A 23,618-nucleotide genomic window follows, 5' to 3' on the forward strand; every position below is an offset into this window, starting at 1 on the left:
GCAGTGACATCTGCCAATTCCCTCCGTACCCTTGGGTGCATTGAATCCAGACCCACGGATTTGTGTACACCTAGATAGCTAGACAGCTCAGATCTTGTTCCTTCCCCACTGAGGGCTGCCCTCCACCTTCCCATACTGCATTGTCTCGCACCGCAGTGTGGGAGCTGTCCTTGTCCGTGAAGACTGAGGCAAAAAAAGCATTGAGCACTTCAGCTTTTCCTACATCATCTGTCACTAGTTTACCTTTCTCATCCAGTAACGGCCCCACACCTTCCCCAATAACCCTCTGATTGTTAACATGCCTGTAGAAACCTTCTTGTTCCCCTTAACATCCTTTGCCAGCTGCAGTTCCCATTGAGCTTTCGCTTTCCTGATTACTGCCCGGCATTCTCCAGCTGTATAGTTACACTCCTCCTTAGTCAACTGTCCACGTTTCCATTTCTTGTGTGCATCCTTTCTGAGTTTAAGCTGACTGAGGATTTCCCTGTTATGCCAAGCTGGTTGCCTACCCTGTTTGCATTTCTTGCTATGCAGCGGGATGGTTTGTTCCTGGGCCTTCAGTAAGACTTCTTTAAAATACTGCCAGTTCTCCTGATCTCTTTTCCCCTTCATCTTTGTTTCCCAGGGGATCCTGCTCGTCTGTTCTCTCAGGGAGTCGAACTCTGCTCTTCTGAAATCAAGGGTCTATATGTTACTGCTCACCTTTCTTCCCTTTGTCAGGATCCAGAAATCTACCATCCGTGGTCGCTACAGCCCAGGTTTCCACCCACTTCTACTTCTCCTTCCAGCTCTTCCCTATTTGTGAGCAGCAGGTCAAGCTGTGCACGGCCCCTGGTTGGTTCCTTCAGCACTTGTACCAGGAAGTTATCCCCAACAGTCTCCAAAAACTTCCTGGGTTGTCTGTGTGCTGCTGTACTGGTGTTTACTGAGCTTCATCCTGTTCACCTCAGACCATTTCTCCAGTTTGTCCAGATCATTTTGAATTCTGACCCTTTTCTCCAAAGCAGTTGCAACCCCTCCCAGCTTGGTATCACCTGCAAACTTAGCAAGCGCACTCTCTGTGCCAATGCCTAAATTGCTGATGAAGATATTGAATAGAACCGGTCCCAATACAGACCCCTGCGGAACCCCACTTGTTCTGCCCTTCCAGCGTGACTGCGAGCCATCGATGACTGCTCTCTGCACATGGTTATCCAGCCAGTTATGCACCCACCTTATCGTAGCTATGTCGGGGTTGTATTTCTCTAGTTTGTTAAGGAGAAGGTCATGCAAGACCGTTTCAAAAGCTTTACTAAAGTCTAGGTTTACCAGGTCTGCTGCTTCCTCCTTAGCCACAAGGCTTGTTATGCTACCAAAGAAAGCTGTCAGGTTGGTCTGATATGATTCCTCTTTACAACGCCATGCAGACTGCTAGTGATCACCTTCATGGAGCAAATAATTAAGGAATTCACCTGCAAACGTCTTCTAGGAGATGCTTTCAGTTGAATTCCTGAATAATTTACTCCATTATCTTTCCCAGCACAGAACTGGCTGGTCTGTAGCTTCCTGGGTTGTTCTTTTATCCCTTTTTACAGGTGGGTACTACGTTTGCCCTTTCCTAGTCTTCTGGAATCTCTCCTGACTTCCAAGACTTTTCAGAGATGATGGCCAAAGGCTCAGATGCCTCCTAAATCAGCTCCCTCAGTATTCCACAATGCAATTTATCAAGCCCTGGTCATTTCAAAACATCTACCTTATCTAAGTAATCTTTAACTTGTTCTTTTCCTGTTTTAACTTCTGCCTCTACCTCCTTTTCTCCAGTTCACTATGGCTGTGGCCACACGAGCCCCTTCTTTTGGAGGGGCTATGGTAATGTGGCACTTCGGGATATGCTAATGAGGTGCTGCTATGAATATGCAGTGCCTCATTAGCATAATGGTGGGCGCTCATGCTTCAAAACTGCAGGTTTCGAAACACACTCTGTAACAGGGTTCGGGGGTCCCCAAGCTCTGCACCCCGGCCGCAGGCAGCAGTGACTCTCACTCAGCAGGTAGAACAGGGAGTCTGAGGCGACTGAGGCCCCGCTCAGCACAGAGGTGTCAGTGCAGCCGGCAGAGACAGTCATTCCAACCCGTCCTGGGGAGAGGAGCCCGAGGGGCGCCCCTCTGGGGTGTAGCTTCCCCTCAGCCCAGGCTGGCTGCCTTCCCTCTCTCTCTGTCTCAGCTTCCAACCGCCACCTCCGGATTCAAACCCAGCTGGGCTCCTCCCTGCTCTGCGTTCAGGGCAGAGGTGTTACCTGCCAGCTTAGGGTACAGCCCCAGGGGTCATCCTTAGCCCGGGAGCTGCTCTGCCTGTCACACGCACATCCAGCCTGAGTCTCACACGCGCACCCCGCCCCCTCCATCACACCTGCCACCCATGTAGTCAGGGGGCCTTTCGAAACAGACTCAATGTAGAAAGCCCCTTATTCCCGTTTGGTTTTGAGCAAGGGGCCAACCCCGTTCTTTATCTCCCTCTTGCTTCTAATACGCGTGCAGAAATTTTCCCTGCTACCCTTCGTTTGAGCTGGTTCCGGGCCTCGGCCTTTCTCATTTTGCCCCTGCTCACTTGTGCTGTGCGTGTCTGGCCGTCCTGGGGAGCGTGGCCGACGCCGTTTGGATTTTCAGAGCGTTCCGGGTCGCCGCGTTTGGCCAGCGTGGAATCCAGCCGCGCTTCTTGTTTGTCCGCGCCCTGGACTCGTTTAATAACGTCCCTTTGAAACACTGCCACCCGTCTTCATGGCCTGCCCCTCCCCCGCTGCCCAGTGCCCCAGCCCCACGCCTGACCCCCAGTGCCGTGGCCTCCCACCTGGCCTGTCCCCTCCCACGCTCCGCCCCGCCCCGCCTGACCTGGCCTGTTCTCTCGGCCCCAGGCCCAAGAGGAGAAGCTGGACATCTACTCGCAGGTGGCACAAGCCAGCGCCACGGTGACCATCCAGGTGACTGACGTCAATGACAACACGCCCCAGTTCTACCAGTGCGAGCTCCTCCCCTGCGACTTCGCCGCTGGCCCCCAGAGCAGCTTCTCCGGCTCCATCGAGGAGCACTCCTCTGCCCGGGGGCCCGTGGGAGGCCTCCACATTGTGGCCCATGACGCTGACAAGGTGAGTGAGTGCTGCTGGGCTGCCCTATCCCCGTGGCTGGCGCCCAGCCCTCGGGGAGGCAGGAGCCAGGGCACCAGCCAGACTGGGAGAGCGACGTGGAGCTAGAATCAGGACCACTGGCTGGGCTGGGGTCAGGATCGGGGCCATCAGCAGGGCTGGGTGTCATGAGCAGGGCCATGGGTTGGGCTAGGGTAGCAGGGGCAGGATCGGGGCCATCAGCCGGGCTGGGGCAGTGAGGGTGGGTACCAGGATGGGGGCCATCGGCCGGGCTGGGGCAGCGAGGGTGGGTACCAGGATGGGGGCCATCGGCCGGGCTGGGGCAGCGAGGGTGGGTACCAGGATGGGGGCCATCGGCCGGGCTGGGGCAGCGAGGGTGGGTACCAGGATCGGGGCCATTGGCCGGGCTGGGGCAGTGAGGGTGGGTACCAGGATCGGGGCCATTGGCCGGGCTGGGGCAGTGAGGGTGGGTACCAGGATGGGGGCCATCGGCCGGGCTGGGGCAGCGAGGGTGGGTACCAGGATGGGGGCCATCGGCCGGGCTGGGGCAGCGAGGGTGGGTACCAGGATCGGGGCCATTGGCCGGGCTGGGGCAGCGAGGGTGGGTACCAGGATCGGGGCCATTGGCCGGGCTGGGGCAGTGAGGGTGGGTACCAGGATCGGAGCCATCGGCCGGGCTGGGGCAGCGAGGGTGGGTACCAGGATCGGGGCCATTGGCCGGGCTGGGGCAGTGAGGGTGGGTACCAGGATCAGGGCCATTGGCCGGGCTGGGGCAGTGAGGGTGGGTACCAGGATCGGAGCCATCGGCTGGGCTGGGGCAGCGAGGGTGGGTACCAGGATCGGGGCCATTGGCCGGGCTGGGGCAGCGAGGGTGGGTACCAGGATCGGGGCCATTGGCCGGGCTGGGGTGACAAGGGTGGGGGTCAGGATCAGGACCATTGGCCAGGCTGGGGTGGCGAGGGTGGGGGTCAGGATCGGGACCATCACCAGGCTGGGGTGGCAGGAGTCGGGGGCAGGATCGGGGCCAGTGCCTGATGCAGTTGCTCCTCCGTGGGGTCTGGCTCCCAGGTTTCTCACCCTCCTCGCTCCTGGGCAGGGCTCCAATGGCACCTTCGAGCTGCGGCTGCAGGGCCCGGACGCTGCCTCTTTCTCCGTCTCGCCGACGAGGCTCACAGGCACGGGGGAGGTTCAGGTCCTGGTGAAGGACCCCAGCACTGTGGATTACGAGCGGTTGCGTGTGATGACAGTGGAGGTGAGATCCCTGAAGCGTGCAGGGGAGAGCGGAGTAATAGGGGGTTTCTGGGGCACAATCCTGACAGCATCAGTTTGGGCTGAATTGCTGAGACAAGGGTGGGGTCCTCCGATGTAAGGCCCCAAACCAGGCCCAAGCGCATCTCTTCAAACCTGGCCAGCAGGAAGCCAGACGAGCCTTCCCCTCACACACCCCGGGTCTCCTGTGCCACCACCAGCCCCGCTCCTAATACGGCAGAGAGGGAGGTTGTGAAAACCAGCCGCATTCAGCTGAAAGTTCTGCTCCTCCCAAAGGAGCAGCCGCCTCCCCAGGTCACGTGTACCTCAGCATCCACCCAAAAAACATGGCGTGCCAGGAAAGAAACACACACACCGACTGCAAAGCACTTGGTCAGGGTTGCAACAGTTGCGGAACAATCCGCTCTCTTAGCTCTCCTAGAATCCCAGCGCCGGAAGGGACCTCAGGAGGTCGTCTTGTCCAGCCCCTGCCCAAAGCAGGATCAGCCCCCACTAAGTCATCCCAGCCAGGACCTTGTCCAGCCGGGACATAAAAACCTCTGCGGATGGAGAATCCACCACCTCTCTAGGCAACACATTCCGGTGCTTCACCACCCGCCCGCCTGGGGAAGTAGTTTTTCCTAATATCTAACCAGCACCTCCCCCTCTGTAACTTCAGCCCATTGCTCCTTGTTCTGCCGTCTGACACCACCGGGAGCAGCCTCTCTCCACCCTCTGTACAGCTCCCCTTAAAGAAGTTGAAGGCTGTTGTCAAATCACCCCTCAGTCTTCTCTTCTGCAAACTAAACAAGCCCAAATCCCTCAGCCTCTCCTCATAAGTCATGTGCTCCAGCCCCCTAATCATTTTCATTGCCCTCTGCTGGACCTGCTCCAAATGCATCCACATCTTTTCTATCCTGGGGGGCCCAGAACTGGACACAATACTCCAGATGGGGCCTCACCAGTGCCAAGTAGAGAGGAAAAACCGCTTCTGTAGATCTGCTGGAAACGCTGCTCCTAATGCACCCCAATATGCCATCAGCCTTCCTGGCTACAAGCGCACACTGCTGACTCCTATCCAGCCTCTCATCCACTGTAATCCCCAGGACCTTTTTTGCTGCACTGCTACTTAGCCAGTTGGTCCCCAGCCTGTAACAGTGCCTGAGATTTGTCCATCACAAGTGCAGGACTCTGCACTTCTCCTAGCTGAACCTCATCAGGTTTCTTTTGGCTCAATCCTCCAATTTCTCTAGGTCACTCTGGACCCTACCCCTACCCTCCAATGTATCTACCTGACCCCCTAGCTTAGTGTCGTCTGCAAATTTGCAATCCATCCCCTCATCCAGATCACTAATAAAGATATTGAAAAATGCTGGCCTCAGAACTGATCCTTGGGGCACTCCACTTGAAACCAACCTCCAACCAGACACAGAGCCATTGACCACTACCCATTGGGCCTGACCATCTAGCCAGCTTTCTCTCCATCTTACAGTCCATGGATCCAATCCACACTGCCTTAACTTAGGGGCAAGAATGTTGTGGGAGACTCTAAAGGTGGATCACATCCCTTGACTTCCCCACGCCTCTGGACTACATCTGCATCTGGGATGGGCCTTCCATCCTTTGTTCCATAGCAAAGGTCCCCCAGAGGCGAGAAGCCAGATGGAAGACAAACTGGAAGACTCTCCAGGGCCCTCTGTCTGTCCTCGGTGCCTGTTGTTCTCGCTGTGGAAGAGTCTGTGCCAAAAATGGTGTCTGGAGTCACACGGGCCAGTCCCTGTCGAGGCCTGACTGCTCTTTGCAGGCGGAGGCCGTGGCCTCGTGCTGGTCAGGACGTTCACAGCAAAGCTGCTCCACGGTGGGTTGGGAGCACGCCGGGCCGCTGGCCGTGAAGTGCAGCTATTGGCTTGTCTGGTTGCCCTTTCACGCTAGGCCAAGCTGGCCTGTGTCTCCTGGAAGCAAACGTTTGACACACAGGTGTGCGGCTGATACTCCGAACTCCAGACACAGAACTGCTGAACACGGCTGCGACAGGATGCGGCTTCTGGGCACAGTCAGAGGGATCAACCCAGGGTATTTTTGCTTAAAACCCGGCCACTTACAGCCCCAGGCTGGGATTTCCTTCTCACTACGGAAAATCCAACCAGCCACCACAGCACCTCTGCCAGCCCCACTGGCCAGCCAGAAGCCACACCAGCAAACCCACAGACCTCCCAGCTGCTCTGTCAGCCCCGATCAGCAACCCCCAAACTCAGGTCAGTGGTTCTTCTACCTATTTCATCAACTCTACACCGATTCTTCTGGGCTCCAAAGGGTCCAGCCACAGCCCTGGTCAATGCACACTTGGATCTTACCCAAATCGCCAGGCCTGCCCGAATCCTTCACAGCTAATATCTAAAGGCTTATTGATAAAAAAGAAAGAACAGGGTGAGCGAGAAGAATTGTTCAGGCGATAGTTCACATCCGTCCGTTACAGCTACTGATGTGGCCAGCGGTGTTATTTGCTGATTGTTGAAAGTCTCTGCAAGTCCATTTCAGCTCACACAGTTTTAGTCACTGGAGCGTTGTAGATCCGGCCCCTGGGGCCCCCGTGCGGGGCCACGGACCCTTGGAGACAGGCCCAGGTACCGAGAGACAAAAAGATCCAAGCTGGACACTGCTAGGTCCACATCACGGTCCCCCCTTGTGTCCGGGGACACGGCCCTGTCTTCTGCCCATCAGGTGTGCAGGTTCCGCCCCCCGGCCCGTCTCACTGAGACAATCTCAATTCCTTAGGTGCTTATTGTCCTTTTGTCTCAGTCAAGTCCCCTGGCTGGGGCGGCCGTCACACCCCCCTTGTGCGCTTCTGGCTCTGAATGTTCCGGACACGGCTACAGAGCTAAATCTGTAAGAGCCTGAACTCCTGGCGCAGGCAGGTAAGCGGCACACCCCGATTCGGCGCACCCCGGGCTGCCGTTAGCCACCTGACACGGCCCCCGGCAGGCTGCCCGCGGCCAAGAGACACCGTGCAAACCCAGAATGGCTTCCCGAGCCACTATAACACTCCAGTCGCGTGGCAGCCCCCGCACCAGCCCTCAGCCCCGCCCGGACTGCACAGCACCCCCGCCCCAGCCCTCAGCCCCGCCCGGACTGCACAGCACCCCTGCACCAGCCCTCAGCCCCGCCCGGACTGCACAGCACCCCCGCCCCAGCCCTCAGCCCCGCCCGGACTGCACAGCACCCCCACCCTAGCCCTCAGCCCCGCCCGGACTGCACAGCACCCCCGCACCAGCCCTCAGCCCCGCCCGGACTGCACAGCACCCCCGCCCCAGCCCTCAGCCCCGCCCGGACTGCACAGCACCCCCGCCCCAGCCCTCAGCCCCGCCCGGACTGCACAGCACCCCCGCACCAGCCCTCAGCCCCGCCCGGACTGCACAGCACCCCTGCCCCAGCCCTCAGCCCCGCCCGGACTGCACAGCACCCCCGCACCAGCCCTCAGCCCCGCCCGGACTGCACAGCACCCCCGCACCAGCCCTCAGCCCCGCCCGGACTGCACAGCACCCCCGCACCAGCCCTCAGCCCCGCCCGGACTGCACAGCACCCCCGCACCAGCCCTGAGCACCTCCGAGAGTGCACAGCACCCCCACACCAGCCCTCAGCCCCGCCCGGACTGCACAGCACCCCCACACCAGCCCTCAGCACCAGCCGGACTGCACAGCACCCCCGCACCAGCCCTCAGCCCCGCCCGGACTGCACAGCACCCCCGCACCAGCCCTCAGCACCAGCCGGACTGCACAGCACCCCCGCACCAGCCCTCAGCCCCGCCTGGACTGCACAGCACCCCCGCACCAGCCCTCAGCACCAGCCAGACTGCACAGCACCCCCGCACCAGCCCTCAGCCCCGCCCGGACTGCACAGCACCCCCGCACCAGCCCTCAGCACCAGCCAGACTGCACAGCACCCCCACCCCAGCCCTCAGCACCACCCGGACTGCACAGCACCCCCGCAGCAGCCCTCAGCCCCGCCCGGACTGCACAGCACCCCCGCCCCAGCCCTCAGCCCCGCCCGGACTGCACAGCATCCCCGCACCAGCCCTCAGCCCCGCCCGGACTGCACAGCACCCCCGCACCAGCCCTGAGCCCCGCCCGGACTGCACAGCACCCCCGCACCAGCCCTCAGCCCCGCCCGGACTGCACAGCACCCCCGCCCCAGCCCTCAGCCCCGCCCGGACTGCACAGCACCCCCGCACCAGCCCTCAGCCCCGCCCGGACTGCACAGCACCCCCGCACCAGCCCTCAGCCCCGCCCGGACTGCACAGCACCCCCGCACCAGCCCTGAGCACCTCCGAGAGTGCACAGCACCCCCACACCAGCCCTCAGCCCCGCCCGGACTGCACAGCACCCCCACACCAGCCCTCAGCACCAGCTGGACTGCACAGCACCCCCGCACCAGCCCTCAGCCCCGCCCGGACTGCACAGCACCCCCGCACCAGCCCTCAGCACCAGCCAGACTGCACAGCACCCCCGCACCAGCCCTCAGCCCCGCCCGGACTGCACAGCACCCCCGCACCAGCCCTCAGCACCAGCCAGACTGCACAGCACCCCCACCCCAGCCCTCAGCACCACCCGGACTGCACAGCACCCCCGCCCCAGCCCTCAGCCCCGCCCGGACTGCACAGCACCCCCGCCCCAGCCCTCAGCCCCGCCCGGACTGCACAGCATCCCCGCACCAGCCCTCAGCCCCGCCCGGACTGCACAGCACCCCCGCACCAGCCCTCAGCCCCGCCCGGACTGCACAGCACCCCCACACCAGCCCTGAGCACCTCCCAGAGTGCACAGCACCCCCACACCAGCCCTCAGCCCCGCCCGGACTGCACAGCACCCCCGCACCAGCCCTCAGCCCCGCCCGGACTGCACAGCACCCCCGCCCCAGCCCTGAGCCCCGCCCGGACTGCACAGCACCCCTGCCCCAGCCCTGAGCCCCGCCCGGACTGCACAGCACCCCCGCCCCAGCCCTCAGCCCCGCCCGGACTGCACAGCACCCCCACACCAGCCCTGAGCACCTCCCAGAGTGCACAGCACCCCCACACCAGCCCTCAGCCCCGCCCGGACTGCACAGCACCCCCACACCAGCTCTCAGCACCAGCCGGACTGCACAGCACCCCCGCACCAGCCCTCAGCCCCGCCCGGACTGCACAGCACCCCCGCACCAGCCCTCAGCACCAGCCAGACTGCACAGCACCCCCACCCCAGCCCTCAGCACCACCCGGACTGCACAGCACCCCCGCAGCAGCCCTCAGCCCCACCCGGACTGCACAGCACCCCCGCACCAGCCCTCAGCCCCGCCCGGACTGCACAGCACCCCCGCACCAGCCCTCAGCCCCGCCCGGACTGCACAGCACCCCCACACCAGCCCTCAGCACCTCCCAGAGTGCACAGCACCCCCACACCAGCCCTCAGCCCCGCCCGGACTGCACAGCACCCCCACACCAGCCCTCAGCACCAGCCGGACTGCACAGCACCCCCGCACCAGCCCTCAGCCCCGCCCGGACTGCACAGCACCCCCGCACCAGCCCTCAGCACCAGCCGGACTGCACAGCACCCCCGCACCAGCCCTCAGCACCAGCCAGACTGCACAGCACCCCCACCCCAGCCCTCAGCACCACCCGGACTGCACAGCACCCCCGCAGCAGCCCTCAGCCCCGCCCGGACTGCACAGCACCCCCGCCCCAGCCCTCAGCCCCGCCCGGACTGCACAGCACCCCCGCCCCAGCCCTCAGCCCTGCCCGGACTGCACAGCATCCCCGCACCAGCCCTCAGCCCCGCCCGGACTGCACAGCACCCCCGCACCAGCCCTCAGCCCCGCCCGGACTGCACAGCACCCCCACACCAGCCCTGAGCACCTCCCAGAGTGCACAGCACCCCCGCACCAGCCCTCAGCCCCGCCCGGACTGCACAGCACCCCCGCCCCAGCCCTGAGCCCCGCCCAGACTGCACAGCACCCCTGCCCCAGCCCTGAGCCCCGCCCGGACTGCACAGCACCCCCGCCCCAGCCCTCAGCCCCGCCCAGACTGCACAGCACCCCCACACCAGCCCTCAGCCCCGCCCGGACTGCACAGCACCCCCGCACCAGCCCTCAGCACCAGCCGGACTGCACAGCACCCCCGCACCAGCCCTCAGCCCCGCCCGGACTGCACAGCACCCCCGCACCAGCCCTCAGCACCAGCCAGACTGCACAGCACCCCCACCCCAGCCCTCAGCACCACCCGGACTGCACAGCACCCCCGCAGCAGCCCTCAGCCCCGCCCGGACTGCACAGCACCCCCGCACCAGCCCTCAGCCCCGCCCGGACTGCACAGCACCCCCGCACCAGCCCTCAGCCCCGCCCGGACTGCACAGCACCCCCACACCAGCCCTCAGCACCTCTCAGAGTGCACAGCACCCCCACACCAGCCCTCAGCCCCGCCCGGACTGCACAGCACCCCCACACCAGCCCTCAGCACCAGCCGGACTGCACAGCACCCCCGCACCAGCCCTCAGCCCCGCCCGGACTGCACAGCACCCCCGCACCAGCCCTCAGCACCAGCCGGACTGCACAGCACCCCCGCACCAGCCCTCAGCACCAGCCAGACTGCACAGCACCCCCACCCCAGCCCTCAGCACCACCCGGACTGCACAGCACCCCCGCAGCAGCCCTCAGCCCCGCCCGGACTGCACAGCACCCCCGCACCAGCCCTCAGCCCTGCCCGGACTGCACAGCACCCCCGCACCAGCCCTCAGCCCTGCCCAGACTGCACAGCACCCCCTCACCAGCCCTCAGCACCACCCGGACCGCACAGCACCCCGCACCAGCCCTCATCCCTTCCCCCCGGACTGCACAGCACCCCCACACCAGCCCTCAGCCCCGCCCGGACTGCACAACACCCCCACACCAGCCCTCAGTACCAGCCGGACTGCACAGCACCCCCACACCAGCCCTCAGCACCTCCCAGAGTGCACAGCACCCCCACCCCAGCCCTCAGCACCACCAGGAGCATGCCACAACCCCTCCGCCCCCAGGCAGCCCCCAGAGCTGCCCAGCCACACCGTGCCATGCTCCAGTGTCAGGGGCTCCTTCTGAGGCTGCTCCTGCTGTAGCACTCAGCAGTGGTGGCTGGGAGCCCGGGGCCCTTTGGCATGGCCAGGCCCCAGGGCCACTGCCCCGTATCGAGAGGTCAGTGGGGCTGCCTCCCTGGTCTCTCAGGGCTGCCCAAAGATCCTCCTTCGCACCGGCACCATTCAGTCCTGCTGCTTGGGCTGGGCTGCTCAGCCTCGCGTCCCTGGGCTCAGCGACCGGCAGCCCCAAGGGTGGCGCCTGGGTCAGCAGGGGGATGGGCAGCGATGGGGCAGAGGCAGCCCCTTCTCCCAAATACGGGGGGTCAGCAGATTTGGGGGTGGCATGGTCCCTTCCCCCAAGTACAGGGGGCTTGGTGGGGTTGGGGGTGACGTGGTCCGTCCCCCAGGGGAGGGGCTCATCGGGGCTGACGTGGTCCCTTCCTTGTCCTGCAGATCGTTGCCAACGACACCGGGAACCCCAGGAATTGCTGCTCCATCGCCACGGTGACCATCCGGGTGCTAGACATCAACGACCACAGCCCCACCTTTGAGCAGAGCGTCTACCGGCTGCAGGTGCTAGAAAACAGCCCGCCAGGCACCGTTGTCTCCCACAACATCACGGTGAGCAAGCCCCGGGCCAGGCTGATGGTCCTGGGGGGGACGGGGCTGGGTCCGGCACTGAGGGCCCTGTCTGGGGCCCAGCCCTCCTGCTGCCCCCCAGGGGCTGGGCCCCACCGCTGCTGGGGCTAACAGGCTCCTCTGGCTTTTGCAGGCCACTGACCCGGACAGCGAGGACTTCGGCAGGATCACCTACAGGCTGCTTCCTGAGAGCATGTGTGTGCCCCCCGCCAGCCCGGCTGCCCCTGCCCGACCGTGGGGGGGGTGGTCCTGGCTGGGTCTGGAGGGCTGCGGGGACTGTGCTGGGTGGTCCCCAGGCCCTGCCTGCCTGCGGGTCAGTAGCTGGATGTCCATCTGTCCCGCAGCCTGGATGTCTTCACGGTGAACGCCAGCAGTGGGGAGGTGCAGGTGCGGAATGGCAGCTTGCTGGACCGCGAGACCCGCTCGGTCTATTACGCCACCCTGCAGGCCGTGGACGGGGGGAACATGACCGGCTCCACCCTGCTGGAGATCACGCTGGAGGACTCCAACGACAACGCCCCCATCATCAGTGGCTCCTACAACGTCTTTGTCAGCGAGGGGCAGAACGCCAGCGTGCAGATCCAGGTAGCCACAGCCCACTTCCCCAGGGCGCAGCCGCCCACTGGCCCCTCCCGCCTGCGGCACTGCCTGCTCTCTGGAGGCACTGGCTGCCGAGGGCTCCGAGCGCGGGCAGAGCAGGGGCAGGGTCCCCAGCGCCAGGAGCTCCTGGGCACTGCCCAGAAGCCTGGCCGGCGAGCTCACCATGGAGAGCCGTCACTGCCCCTGGGCTGGCTGGGCTTGCGGGACGCGGGGAGCCCCATGCCCTCACGGGGTCCAGAGTCCAGCCCTGACCCTCTGGCGGCTTCTTCCCAGGCCTTCGACAATGACGAGCCGGGCACCAACAACAGCCGCCTGCGCTTCCAGCTGGAGCCCGGGCCCTACAGCGCCAACTTCACCATTGCCCCGGACACGGGGGTGCTGTGCAGCCGGGAGGTGCTGGACCGCGAGGCCATCAGCCTGGCGCTGCAGGGCAAGCTGGGGGTGACCGTGCGCGTGCACGACCTGGGCGTCCCACAGCAGAACTCCTTCGTCAATGTCACCATCACGGTGGAGGTAAGCGGCCTCGGCCAGGGCCCCTTGCCGGGCTGGAGGGGCCAAGCGGGGCCGGGGGGCTGAGCTCCGGGCTGTGCATGGGTGGGTGGGGCCCTGGCCAGGCTGGGAAGATGAGGGCAGTTGGGGTGTGTGACGGCACGTCAGGGAGCCCCCGACCCTGCACCCCAGTCCGCAGCCACATGTGACTGTCAGCCAGCCCATAGAGCAGGAGGTTTCGTTGCTTCACAGGTAGCGTAGGCTGCACGTCAGCACAGGGGCAGGGAGGCAGCCTTGCTCCTCGGCTGGCGTTATCACAAGCACCTGGGATCTTTTTAGAGGGACGAGGGAAGAACGCCGCGTCTGTTGAGAATACAGCACCGTCGTATTATATACATGTAATAGACAGAGTTTACACACACACACACGCACACGTGCACGCACGTACGCGCACACACTCGTCTTGTGGTTGCTTATAGTGACCAACGGTTGCTCAGTCTAATCCATTGGCCAGCTGGCTTAGAGGTGAGCGTGGAGCCAGGTTGTGCTGATCCGGATCAAGGCTCCGATGTTGACAAGACGAGAAGAGGAGCCCAGCCCTGCAGTGGGGCACACGTCTGTTATAGCTCTTAGTCCACGGTCCTGGTCCTGGTCCTGTCCCACGGCCCCAGGCACCAGGAGTCACCGGTCGGTGGCAGATGGGCCTCATCCTTTCCCACGGCCCAGGTTTCTGTGTGACTCATCACCTGCAGATGGGACTTCATCTTCCTCTCCGGGTGGGTCACTGCCGTGAGTCCAGTTCTCATTGTCCTACAGCCGCCAAGTCCTTGTTGTCCAGACGGGCGGCTCCAGAGGAAATGCTCCAAGCGTCCACATCCGCACTGCCAGGTGGCTCTCGCCGCCCCCGTTCTCACAGCCAGCACAGGAGTAAAATGGAGCTTTAGGCACAATATGGAGGCCGGTACAGAGCGTCTTGTGAGCAGAGCACCACCAAGAGACGGGTAACACAAAGGCAGAGGGCAGCGTGTGAAATGGCAGAGCTGCAGAGGAAGACAAAGTCTGTGGCCTGTTGAAAGGTGCAGGGCGATAGAGGGGTACCAAGGCACCCAGCAATGCAACGCTCTGTTCCGATATACCTGCCTAGTCAGGGTTGCTACGGGGGGAAGGGATCCCGGGCCACAAACTGCCCTTTCCTGCTCCCTGTCTCCGGTCCCCAGCCGACACTAACCCGCACTCCTCGCCACTGGTCCCTCGGCCCCAGGCGGCCGCGCCCCGGCTTTGTTCAGGTCACCTCCACCAAGCCAAGGTGCCGGGCAGCAGGGCCAGGCCCGCTGGGTGCTGTGTGCAGCCACACACGGAGTCTCTGCACAGCGGCTGAGGGCAGCCAGGGATCTCACACAGCCTGCGACAGGACGGGGTTTCTGGGCACAGCCAGAGAAGTCAGTCCAGGTACCTTTGCTGAAAATCCAGGCCACTCACAGCCCCAGGCTGGGGTTTCCTTCTCCCTACGGCAAATCCAACCAGCCACCACAGCACCTCTGCCAGCCCCACTGGCCGGCCAGAAGCCACGCCAGCAAACCCACAGACTGACCAGCTGCGGCACCAGCCCAGACCAACAACCCCAACTCAGGTGAGAGGCTCTTCGGCCCAGTTCACCAACACCGCACAGATACTTCTGGGCCCCACAGGGCCCAGCCCCGGTCAATATATACTTGGATCTCACCCGGAACACCGCGCCTGTGCGAATCTTACTTCTAAATACCTGAAGGTTTCTTAACAAAAAAGAAAGAGCCGGGTTAGAGAGAAGAATTGGGACAGCGACACTTCACATGCATCAGCCGTCTTACCTGCTGCTTCTCAAAACTCTCTACGAGTCCATTTCGGCTCACGTGGTTTTAGTGAAAGGAGCGTTGTATCTCCAGCCCCTGGGCCATGGGCCCCTGGAGACAGGCCCGGGTACCAAAAGACAAAAGATGCGGGATGGACACTGCTAAGGCCACCTCACGGTTCTCCCTTGTGTCCAGGGGCAAAGCCCTGTCTTCTGCCCGCCAGGCCCTCGAGGATCAAAAGTCACCTGGCCACGTGTGTGGCTGGGGCAAACTGCCATTAGTCGCTGGGTTTCCCAGCATGCACCAGTCATTTGCACGGCAGCTGGAATCTATGCCTGGGCATTTCATTTCGGTTTATTTGCTCAGCCTGGGCCACCTGACCTGCAGGCTGCACCCCCTGACACCTCCCGAGCCTCTGGGATGTGGATGCGACCGACGTCTGAGCCTTTGTTCGTAGTCCCGGCTGGGGCTGAGCTCACACCTCCCACTGGGGAGCTGAGCACTGCAACCTTTTCTAACACAGCCACAGCGCTAAAAGCTGTAACCGATCTCCGTGCATGGCGCAGACGTGAGCGCACACGCACAGTCAGGGCATCCTCGGCTTACGGGACGCCGCACACGGCCCCGGCACAATGACTGGGGCCAACAGCCACACGGGGCATTCCAATGGCCTCCAGCCCCGGTGTAAAAACCCTTCACGTGACACCGCGCGACTCAGCAACCAGCGAATGCACAACTAGAGGGGTTCCAGGGCCACCAGGGTGGACAGCACCCCCACTGCGGCACATCATGGGTGGGGCTCCTGGCCGTGCTGGCGGGGGCGGGTGTGCTGAGTGGGAGTGAGGGCAGCTGGGGTGGGATTCAGGGGGCTCCTGACCCTTCTTTGGGGGCAGGAGAGGCTCCCCTTTCCTCGCCCCAGGGTTGAGGGTAGGCGTGTCTGCCCTCACCACATCCTACCCCCCCACATTCACTTCGCTACATCTGCCCCCGCCACGTCCTACCCCCCACATTCACCCCGCCACATCTGCTCCCGCCACGTCCTACCCCCCCACATTCACCTCGCCACATCTGCCCCCGCCACATCCTACCTCCCACATTGACACCGCCACATCTGCCCCGCCACGTCCTACCTCCCACATTCACCCCGCCACATCTGCTCCCGCCACGTCCTACCCCCCCACATTCACCTCGCCACATCTGCCCCCGCCACATCCTACCTCCCACATTGACACCGCCACATCTGCCCCGCCACGTCCTACCCCCCACATTCACCCCGCCACATCTGCTCCCGCCACGTCCTACCCCCCCACATTCACCTCGCCACATCTGCCCCCGCCACGTCCTACCTCCCACATTCACCCCGCCACATCTGCTCCCGCCACGTCCTACCCCCCCACATTCACCTCGCCACATCTGCTCCCGCCACGTCCTACCCCCCCACATTCACCTCGCCACATCTGCCCCCGCCACATCCTACCTCCCACATTGACACCGCCACATCTGCCCCGCCACGTCCTACCCCCCACATTCACCCCGCCACATCTGCTCCCGCCACGTCCTACCCCCCCACATTCACCTCGCCACATCTGCCCCCGCCACGTCCTACCTCCCACATTCACCCCGCCACATCTGCTCCCGCCACGTCCTACCCCCCCACATTCACCTCGCCACATCTGCTCCCGCCACGTCCTACCCCCCCACATTCACCTCGCCACATCTGCCCCCGCCACATCCTACCTCCCACATTGACACCGCCACATCTGCCCCGCCACGTCCTACCCCCCACATTCACCCCGCCACATCTGCTCCCGCCACGTCCTACCCCCCCACATTCACCTCGCCACATCTGCCCCCACCACGTCCTACCTCCCACATTCACCCCGCCACATCTGCCCCGCCACGTCCTACCCCCCACATTCACCCCGCCACATCTGCCCTCACCACATCCTACACCCCCACATTTACCTCGCCACATCTGCCCCTGCCACGTCCTACCTCCCACATTCACCCCGCCACATCTGCCCCGCCACATCCTACCCCCCACATTCACCCCGCTACATCTGCCCCGCCACATCCTACCCCCCACATCTGCCCCTGCCACGTCCAACCCACCACGTCCTCCCCACCACATCTGCTCCCACTACGTCTGCCCCTGCCACGTCCACCCCACCACGTCCTCCCTGCCACATCCACCCCTGCTATATCTGTCCTCACCACGTCCACCCCGCCACGTCCTCCCCAGCACATCCGCTCTCACTACGTCTGCCCCTGCCACGTCCAGCCCACCACGTCCTCCCCGCCACATCCACCCCTGCTATATCTGTCCTCACCACGTCCACCCCGCCACGTCCTCCCCAGCACATCCGCTCTCACTATGTCTGCCCCTGCCACGTCCACCCCACCACGTCCTCCCCGCCACGTCCACCCTGCCACATCCTCCCCCACCACATCCTTTCCTGCCACATCCACCCCTACCATGTCCTCCCCACCACATCCACTCCCACTACGTCTGCCCCTGCCACGTCCACCCCACCACGTCCTCCCCACCACATCCGCTCCCACTATGTCTGCCCCTGCTACGTCCACCCCGCCACGTCCTCCCCGCCACGTCCACCCTGCCACATCCTCCCCCACCACATCCTTTCCTGCCACATCCACCCCTACCATGTCCTACCCCACCACATCCACCCCTGCTATATCTGTCCTCACCACGTCCACCCCACCACGTCCTCCCCAGCACGTCCGCTCCCACTACGTCTGCCCCTGCCATGTCCTCCCTGCCACGTCCTCCCCACCACATCCACTCCCACTACGTCTGCCCCTGCCACGTCCACCCCACCACATCCTCCCCACCACGTCCACCCCACCACGTCCTCCCCACCACATCCGCTCCCACTATGTCTGCCCCTGCTACGTCCACCCCGCCACGTCCTCCCCGCCACATCTGCTCCCACTACGTCCTCCCCGCCACGTCCTCCCCACCACATCCTCCCCACCACATCCGCTCCCACTATGTCTGCCCCCACCATGTCCGCTCCCACCATGTCCGCTCCCACTACGTCTGCCCCCACCACGTCCTCCCCGCCACATCTGCTCCCGCTACATGTGCCCCCACCACGTCCACCCCACCACATCTGCTCCCACTACGTCTGCCCCTGCCACGTCCACCCCACCACGTCCTCCCCACCACATCCGCTCCCGCTACGTCTGCCCCTGCCACGTCCTCCCCACCACATTCACCTCTCCTATATCTGCCCTCACCATGACCACCCCCACCACATCTACCCCCTCCATGTCTGCTCCTCGCCTGGCGGGGCCCCGTGTGGGGCCTGTCCTAGTGGCCTGTACTTCTCACTACAGGACGTGAACGACAACGCACCCGTGTTCCTCAATGAGCCCTACGCCTTCTCGGTGCGGGAGGGCCTGGCAGGTAGGGGGGCTGCCTGGCGCCGGGCAGTGCAGGCCAGCGGGTGAGGACAGGGCTGATGCAGGGAGAGGCCTGGGACAGTGTCAGTCCAGGGGCAAGGTGGGAGAAGTGGGGGGCAGGGGCAGCGTGGGGCATTGTCAGTTTAGCAGCACCACCAGTGGAAACACCCCTGGCCGGCTGGGGGCGCTCTGCTAGCGAGCTGAGCAGCACCCGAATCTCGCCTGGCAGCGGCTCAAGCGCTTGGCTTGCAGGGGGTCGGCGTGGGTGTGGGCACTGAGTGGGGGGAGTACGGGGCAGATGGGGGCAGGGCGGTGGCAGTGCTGGGACAGGCAGGGGGCAGCAGAGGCAGACAGGGATCGTGGGGGCAGTGCAGTGGCAGGAGAGGTGGAGGCGCAGATGGGGGCAGGGCGGGGCGGGCAGGGGGCAGGGAGGCAGATGGGGGGAGCAGGGCAGGGCAGTGCAGTGGCAGGAGAGGTGGAGGTGCAGATGGGGGCAGGGCGGGGCGGGCAGGGGGCAGGGAGGCAGATGGGGGGGGCAGGGCAGGGCAGTGCAGTGGCAGGAGAGGTGGAGGCGCAGATGGGGGCAGGGCGGGGCGGGCAGGGGGCAGGGAGGCAGATGGGGGGAGCAGGGCAGGGCAGGGCGGGGGCAGGCGCCAACGGCTCTCCCCTCCCGCAGGCGCCCTCGTGGGCAGCGTGGAGGCGACGGACGGGGACCAGACCGAGGTCCACCACCGCATCTCCTTCCAGCTGGTGAGCGGCGGCGGCTCGGGCGGCTTCCTGCTGCGCTCGGCGCGCCTGGGCCCGGGGCACTACCAGGGCAACCTGTCCCTGGACCCGGGCGTGGCGCTGGACTACGAGCAGCTCAGCCCGCCGCACTTCGCCCTGACGGTGCAGGCGGAGAACACGGGCACCGGCGACGAGCTCGACGCCGTGGCCGCCACGGTGCAGGTGCAGGTGCTGGACGTGAACGACGAAGCCCCCGCCCTGGTGCCGGCCTCGCTGCGGGACGTGAGCGTGGCCGAGGGCAGTGCCCCCGGGCTCCTCACCACCGTGCGGGCCTCCGACCCGGACGCCGGCCACGCGCTACGCTTCGAGGCGCTGGCCACGGCCTGCCACAAGGGGGCGGAGCCCGCCGGCCAGGTGTGCTGGGGCTGGTTCGAGCTGGCGCCCAACGGCTCCATCTTCGTGACCAGCCCCCACCTGGACTACGAGGCCTGCGACGCGGCCACCATCACCCTGCGGGCGGAGGACACGCGCACCGAGGAGGGCGAGCCCTACAGCGCCAATGGTGGGCTCCTGGCGGGGGGCAGGGCGCTGGCGGGGGGGGCTCCCGGTCTCTCCTGCAGGGGGCGCTGGGGGGGGCACTGACTGGAGGACTCCCAGTCTCTCCTGCAGGGGGCGCTGTGGGGGCATGGTGCCCTGGCAGCGGGGGGTCCTGGTCTCTCCTGCAGGGGGCACTGGGGGCGGGGCACGGTGCCCTGGTGGGGGGTTCCTGGTCTCTCCTGCAGGGGGCGCTGGGGGGGGCGCGGTGCCCTGGTGGGGGGTTCCTGGTCTCTCCTGCAGGGGGCGCGGGGGGGGGGGGATGCAGTGCCCTGGCAGGGGGGATCCTGGTCTCTCCTGCAGGGGGCGCGGGGGGGGGATGCGGTGCCCTGGCGGGGGGGATCCTGGTCTCTCCTGCAGGGGGCGCTGGGGGGGGGGATGCGGTGCCCTGGCGGGGGGGATCCTGGTCTCTCCTGCAGGGGGTGCTGCGGGGGGGCGGTGCCCTGGTGGGGGGTTCCTGGTCTCTCCTGCAGGGGGCGCTGGGGGGGGATGCGGTGCCCAGGGGGGTGTCCTGGTCTCTCCTGCAGGGGGCGCTGGGGGGGCGTGGTGCCCTGGCGGGGGTGGGGTCCTGGTCTCTCCTGCAGGGGGCGCTGGGGGGGGGCACGGTGCCCTGGCAGGGGGGGTTCCTGGTCTGTCCTGCAGGGGGCGCTGGGGGCGGGGGGCGGGGGCTGGCTGAGTGGGTTCCCGGCTAGTTGGCCCTGGCGGGGGGGGGTCCCATCTGCCCTGGTGCTGGCCCTGCAGCGCGCACCTGGCGGCCGAACGCTTTGCAGGCCCGGGGGGCTCTGGCTGCCGAGCCCCGCGCTCTGTGACGCTGCGTTGCAGGGACGCTGCGGATCCTGATCGAGGATGTGAACGACAACAGCCCGGAGTTCCTGCCCACCAACGACACCTTCGGTGAGACGTGGGGCCCGGGGCTGGGCGGCCAGGCGGGGCGTGGGGTCCCTGAGCGGGGGCACGGCCAAGAGCTGCCTGCCCCCAGGTGCCCAGTGGCACCAAAGTGTGGGGGTCCCTGGCACGCAGCCCCTCTGCAGCAGGCGTGCCCCAGTGGGCCAGGAGAGCCGTGGGGCCGTCAGAGGGAGGGGACAGCGTGGGGCAGGCTGGGCAGCACAGAAGCCAGGGGCCCTCAGTACCCAGAGCCTTGCCCCCTCCCTGCCCCACCACTACCAGAGACCGACCCCCAGGCCTAGCCTGCCTCTGCCCTTTGCGCTTCCTCCTGGGCAAAAGCGTCACACATACAGACACACTCACACACACACACAGACTCACACTCACACTCCCCACCGCTGTAGCCTAGGTGAGGGCACCCCGCACCTCCGCAAGGGACCAGTGCGGCACCCTGGGAACTGAGACATGCCCGGCGCACACACAGGCCAGCCAAGTGCCCACAGCGCTGACTTGGTCGCGGCCGGGCAGTGCTGCCTAGCGGTGTGACTAGGCCCAGGCCCAGACGCCGGCACTGGTGCGCTGCAGGCCCACAGGTCCTGCCCTGCTGGCGGCTAGCCGGGCAGTCGGCGGCAGCGCCAGGGCTCCAGCTGCCAGCCTGCCCGGTGAGCTGAGCCGGCTCCCTCTCTCCCTCGCAGTGGTGGTCCCTGAGGTCGCCCCCGTGGATCTGCCAGTGGCGGTGGTCAAGGTGAGCAGGTGGTGAGTCGGGGGGTCCTGCTCTGGGCCAGGCTGCTGGGCCCTGACTGCCCCTCTCTCCTGCCCAGGCCACAGACGCCGACTCAGAGATCCGGGGAGCCGTCACCTTCGCCATCACCGGGGTCACGTTCCTGCCGGACAACGGCCCCAACCACACCCTCAACAGCATCTTCAAGGTGGCAACAGCGGCCGAGGGGAACGTCTTCATCGGCAGCATCCAGTAACCTCGGGCAGCGCCGGGCGCCGGGGGGAGGGCTGGGGTGGGAGTGGGGGAGAGTAGGGTGGGGGCAGGGCAGGGCTGGGAACAGTGGTGGGGCACGGGGAGGGCAGGGCAGGGCAGAGCAGGGCTGGGAGCGGTGGTGGGGCACGGGGGGGCTGTGGGGCACAGGGAGGGACAGGGCAGGGCAGGGCTGGGGGTGGCCGTGGGCCACCGGGGGCAGGGCAGGGCTGGGGGCAGCCGTGGGGTGCAGGGGGGACAGGGCAGGGCTGGAGATGGCGGTGGGGCACGGGGGGGCACAGCAGGGTAGGGCTGGGCGGGGTGGTGGGACGCAGGGGGTCAGGGCAGGGCAGGGGGCGGCCTTGGGGGGCAGGGGGCGGCCGTAGGGCGAGTGCCTGATACAGCCCCCCGGCAGGGTGGCGAGCAGCCTGGACGGGTCTCTGAAGGGCCGGTACCAGGTGGCGGTGGAGGCGAGGGACGGCGGGAGCCCGTCGCGGCACAGCTCGGCGGTGGTGCTGGTGAGTACGGCCCCCCCTGCCGGTGCTGAGCCCTGCGCCGGCCCCGCCAGCCCGGCTCACCCTGCGCGCTCTCCCCGCGGCAGATCTTCACCGTGGACCAGAGCTACCGGGTGCGGCTGGTCTTCTCCGCCTCCGTGAGCGAAGTGCAGAGCAACGCCGAGCGCATCAAGGCGTAAGGGGCCGGGGCGGTGGGGGGCGCAGACGCAGGCCGGAGACCCCCTCCCCAGCCCGGTGCTCGCTGCCCCGGCCCACATGCCCCGGTGTGCAGCTGCCGGCAGCCGGCTTCGGAGGGCAGCCCGGCCCGGGAACGGCATGTGGCGGCCCCCACCCCCCCATCGGGCCTGCCAGCAGGGGTGAGGCACCGGGCACCGGGCACCGCCCACAGACCGGCCCCTTCTGCTCACTGCAGGGCTTTGACCATGGCGACCAGGGCAACGGTCTACCTGGCGTCCATCCAGTCCACGACCGACACACCACAGGCCAAATCCGCCAGGTGCCTGGGGCGTGGGCAGAGCCAGGGGCAGGGTCCTGGGGTGTGGGGCAGGGTCGGGGGCGGGGTCCTGGGGCGTGGGCGGGGCCAGAGGGCAGGGTCCTGGGGCATGGGCGGGGCCAGGGGCGGGGTCCTGGGGTGGGGCGGGGCCAGGGGGCAGGGTCATGGGGTGGGGCGGGGCCGGAGCCGGGGCTGGGGTCCTGGGGTGTGGGCGGGGCTGGGGGGCGGGGTCCTGGGGCATGGGCGGAGGGTCCGTGCCATGGGGGCGGGGGCCTGGTTCATGGGTGGGGGCAGCTGGGCCGTGGGACATGCCAGGAGCCGGGCTGGGGCACCGCCAGGTGCTCCCCGGCGTGAAGCCAGGGCCAGAGTCGTGGGCGTGCGATGGCACCAGGCTCTGGGGCTGGCAAGCACCATGTTCCCAGCTCACAGGAGGCCTCTGGCGTCCCGCAGGGCACAGGGCACGTGCGCGATGGAGGTGTACTTCGTCTACAGCAACGGGACGGCCCTGGGCGCCAACCAGCTCAGCATGTGAGTGGTGGGCCGGGAGCCGGGGCGGGACAAGGTCCCTGTCGGGGGGCACTGTGAGCAGGGGCCAGGCGGGGAGAGCTGTGCGCTGTGCACTGGCAACTGCAATATGGGAGGTTCTCCTGGGCACCGCTGAGGGGGCCAGACCGGGGCCCAGTGCTCAGAGCCAGACCACGGCCAGCCCCAGCCTGGGCCCCTCCACGCCAGGCACCGAACCCGTCACACCGAGCGCTGCCAGAGCCACCCCGGCAATTCCCTCCCACCCGCCAGCTTCCCCTGGGCCCCAGCCCGGCCCCTCCGCGCCGGGGGAGGTGATGGACCCGTCTCCCCAAAGCCACGCAGGCCTGCCAGTCCCACGGCCCCGGGCAGCGTGTCCCCCCGCGCCCAGCCAGAGAGCGCCGGGCCCGGGCGGGAGCATCGCCCACGGCAGGTCCGGACTAGGCAGAGGAAAGGAGAGGGTGGGGGTGACACTGGTGCAGCAATCAAAT

The 23,618-nt window shown here is 65.9% G+C and overlaps 1 protein-coding gene across 1 annotated transcript in view; it reads left to right on the plus strand.

Moving 5' to 3' along the window:
• The window catches only part of CDHR2 (cadherin related family member 2), a 67,842-nt gene that overhangs the window by 22,725 nt on the left and 21,499 nt on the right, over positions 1 to 23,618 (plus strand). The window contains exons 12-26 of the mRNA XM_075009543.1: positions 2,891 to 3,121; positions 4,215 to 4,370; positions 11,893 to 12,060; positions 12,212 to 12,273; positions 12,423 to 12,663; positions 12,952 to 13,191; positions 18,357 to 18,426; positions 19,099 to 19,710; positions 20,565 to 20,636; positions 21,323 to 21,372; positions 21,449 to 21,600; positions 22,013 to 22,115; positions 22,199 to 22,287; positions 22,525 to 22,608; positions 23,056 to 23,133. Coding sequence (XP_074865644.1) covers positions 2,891 to 3,121; positions 4,215 to 4,370; positions 11,893 to 12,060; positions 12,212 to 12,273; positions 12,423 to 12,663; positions 12,952 to 13,191; positions 18,357 to 18,426; positions 19,099 to 19,710; positions 20,565 to 20,636; positions 21,323 to 21,372; positions 21,449 to 21,600; positions 22,013 to 22,115; positions 22,199 to 22,287; positions 22,525 to 22,608; positions 23,056 to 23,133 — 2,408 coding nt within the window. The remainder of the gene's footprint in view (positions 1 to 2,890; positions 3,122 to 4,214; positions 4,371 to 11,892; positions 12,061 to 12,211; positions 12,274 to 12,422; positions 12,664 to 12,951; positions 13,192 to 18,356; positions 18,427 to 19,098; positions 19,711 to 20,564; positions 20,637 to 21,322; positions 21,373 to 21,448; positions 21,601 to 22,012; positions 22,116 to 22,198; positions 22,288 to 22,524; positions 22,609 to 23,055; positions 23,134 to 23,618) is intronic.

The sequence above is a fragment of the Carettochelys insculpta genome, chromosome 15 (genome assembly GCF_033958435.1).
Source record: "Carettochelys insculpta isolate YL-2023 chromosome 15, ASM3395843v1, whole genome shotgun sequence".
NCBI classification, from domain to species: Eukaryota; Metazoa; Chordata; order Testudines; family Carettochelyidae; genus Carettochelys; species Carettochelys insculpta.